This window comes from Indicator indicator, unplaced genomic scaffold (assembly GCF_027791375.1).
Source record: "Indicator indicator isolate 239-I01 unplaced genomic scaffold, UM_Iind_1.1 iindUn_scaffold_68, whole genome shotgun sequence".
Classification (NCBI taxonomy): Eukaryota; Metazoa; Chordata; class Aves; order Piciformes; family Indicatoridae; genus Indicator; species Indicator indicator.
Window position 1 is genome coordinate 61,052 of NW_026539198.1, and position 2,868 is coordinate 63,919.

Genomic DNA, 2,868 nt, shown 5'->3' on the forward strand with positions numbered 1-2,868 from the left:
GTTTTTTTGTTAACTGTACATATTTGTAGATGTTGTGGGTAGTGTACATTTGTACACAGTCATTGCATGGCACCAGAGATTGTAGTTCTGCCTGTAAACACAGCTTCACTGCTTCCAAACTGAGCTAGTCCAGAGTTGTTGATGTGGGAGGGGAATGTCAGCCCACCACACCACAACACAGAGTGAGCAGAAAACAGTCAGGGCTCTCTGTTTTTGGCTCTCACGCATCCTTTTGGGGGCAGCTCATTTGGCTTTCCCATTTGGGTGCTCATTTTGGACTCTGCTCACTGCTCCAGATTCCTGGCAAAATTGGACAAACCAGTTCTCAAACCTGGCTTCTCCCTGGACCTGCCTGAATGACTGATCCTGCCTGCCTGCCTGGCAGCAATCCTGCCTGCCTGCCTGCAGTGATCCTGCCTGCCTGCCTGCAGTGATCCTGCCTGCCTGCCTGGGAGCAATCCTGTCTGCCTGCCTGGCAGTGATCCTGCCTGCCTGCCTGCCTGGGAGCAATCCTGTCTGCCTGCCTGGCAGTGATCCTGCCTGCCTGGCAGCGATCCTGCCTGATGTGAAACTGCAGCTTTTCCTTGCACTGCTCAAACAGTGCTAACTGCATGAGTTTTCCCTCATGGTAGCTGCCGTGTCTACAGACACTTTGATTTCTGGCAGGTCCCCTTTTGGGTTTGAGCCACGTTACCCACAAATTGGATTACAAAACCTGCAGCTTCTGAAGACTGCTTTGAAGACAGAGACCTAAGGACTGTCTGCAAACTCCTGCTCTGGTCTTGTGAGTAAATCAGCATTCTCATACTTTCCCTAGCAGTTCCTGGCTGGCCTCAGATTTATATGTGGTAGAGCTGTTTCTGGCTCAGCCTTTTCCATTTTCTGAATCCTCTACATTGTACTAAGTTGCCCACAAGCATCGTGGTAGAATTCAAAACTGAACAGAACCTGTAAATGAGTTTTACTCGGTTTTGTACATAATTTGGGGGTGTGGTTTTCAGGAAAAATAAGGATGACTATTTTTATAATTCCTGCCTCATTAATGTAACCCAAATTAAACACCAGCACAACCTTACAGCCCTACCTATAAAAAGTTGTTGGCAAGTTTTAATATTAATTCATATTTTTGTCAATATTTCATTAATATTTCATAACAGCATCATGGCCAGGAATGTCTAAAGTAAAAGCCAAAAAGAGAGGATCTGGGGAACCTTGGGGGTTTATTGACACAACTGGGCAATGGACAGGGTTTTTTTATTTTACCCCAGGGATACACAAAGAACTGGGGATGAGAGACAAGTTCCAGCAAAGCTCAGCCCAGCTCCGGTGGCAGCTCTGGCTGTGCTGACTCAGGGCTATAATTATTCTCATCAGCACTAATTGGTGTTCAGAAGGGCAGGAGGTATTTGTCCTTCGTGGAGCCCCCAGCCCCTGAGAAATGCAGGAGAAAAAGAGGCAATTTTGGTTCAATCTGCTGGAAAGGCTCTCTCAAGGGGCTCACAATTATCCCAGCAGACCTTGGGGGTTGTGCCTCCCCCGCAGTGTGGGCTACTCTCCCGTGTGGGTGCGGCGGTGCCGGCTGAGATTAGACTTGTTTCTGAAGCTCTTGCCGCAATCGGGGCATGCAAAAGGCTGCTTCCCGGTGTGGGTGCGGTGGTGCTTAGTGAGGTTGGAGCTCTGCCGGAAGCTCTTTCCGCAGACGGCACAGCTGTAGGGTTTCTCCCGGCTGTGGATGAGTTGATGCTGGATGAATGTGGTGCTCAGGGTGAAGCTCTTGCCACACTCGGCGCAGGGGAACAGCTTCTCTCCGGTGTGGACGCGGCGGTGGTTGTTTAGAGTGTCGCTGCGGCTAAAGCTCTTGCCGCAGTCGGGGCAGGTGAGGGCCTGCTCACCGGCATGGCTATGGCGGTGCCGGGAGAGGGTGGAGCCGTGGCTGAAGCTCTTGCCGCAGTCAGGGCAGGGGAAGGGCTTCTTGCCAGTGTGGCTGCACCGGTGGCCAATGAGGAAGCTCCTGTTGCTGAAGCTCCTGCTGCAGGCATCACAGCTGTAAGGTTTGGCACTGGTGTGGACGCAGCGGTGGCTGCTGAGGGTGGGGATGGATCTGAAGCTCTTGCCGCAGTCACCACAAATGAAGGGCTGGGTGCCAGGGTCAGGGCAGTGGTGCTTCACTAGCTCTGAGCCAGGGAAGAAACTCTGCCCACACTCAGGGCACTGATTCAGCTGTTCGGGGGGCACAGAGGGGGCTACCATGGCTTCATCCTTCTTCTCCCCTTCCTCATCCTGGTTATTTTCATCCTCATCATCCTCCTGCTCCTCATATTGATCATAGTAATCATTCTCCCCATCCTCCTCCTCTTCCTTAGGGCTGCACTTGGGCTGCCCCATCTTGTTCTCTGGGTGGTTCCTCTCCTACCAGCTCTTGTCTGGGTCCTTCTGTGAGGCCATGCTGGTGGGGGATGGGATCACCACGGTGCCCTAGGGAAGATGGAAGCACCTGAGCCCAGGAGCTCAAACCCTGGCATCCTGCCTGGGTCACGACAGCTCCTGACACCCCCTGACACCTCCCAACCCCCCTCCCAACACCTCCCAATACTCAATGCTTAGCTGGGGCAGGGAGTGGAGAGGGGCACTCAAACCCACAGTCCTTGCCATGATGCAGGGGGGCGTCAGATCTCAAATCTTGTGCTGACACCCTGGGTACCTGTGCTGGGGAGGTGGAGACTCCATGGTACTTAGGGAGAGGTCTCATCCCCCCTGTTCCTGAGCCTTGCAGCATTGCCAGGGTGGTTCCTGGCCCAGGCCCTGTCTTTCAGTCTCCCCTGTCTCAGACAACAGAGGTGGCAGCACTGACCCAGGAAGACCAAACCA

General features: G+C 53.1%; 1 protein-coding gene across 1 annotated transcript; it reads right to left on the reverse strand.

The window, feature by feature from the left end:
- Window positions 1-1,334: 1,334 nt before the first annotated feature.
- On the reverse strand, window positions 1,335-2,250 carry LOC128980162 (oocyte zinc finger protein XlCOF19-like). The gene has a single exon (XM_054398611.1). The coding sequence runs from the start codon at window positions 2,248-2,250 to the stop codon at window positions 1,549-1,551; it is 702 nt and encodes a 233-aa protein (XP_054254586.1). The 3' UTR covers window positions 1,335-1,548.
- Between the last annotated feature and the right edge of the window lie 618 nt (window positions 2,251-2,868).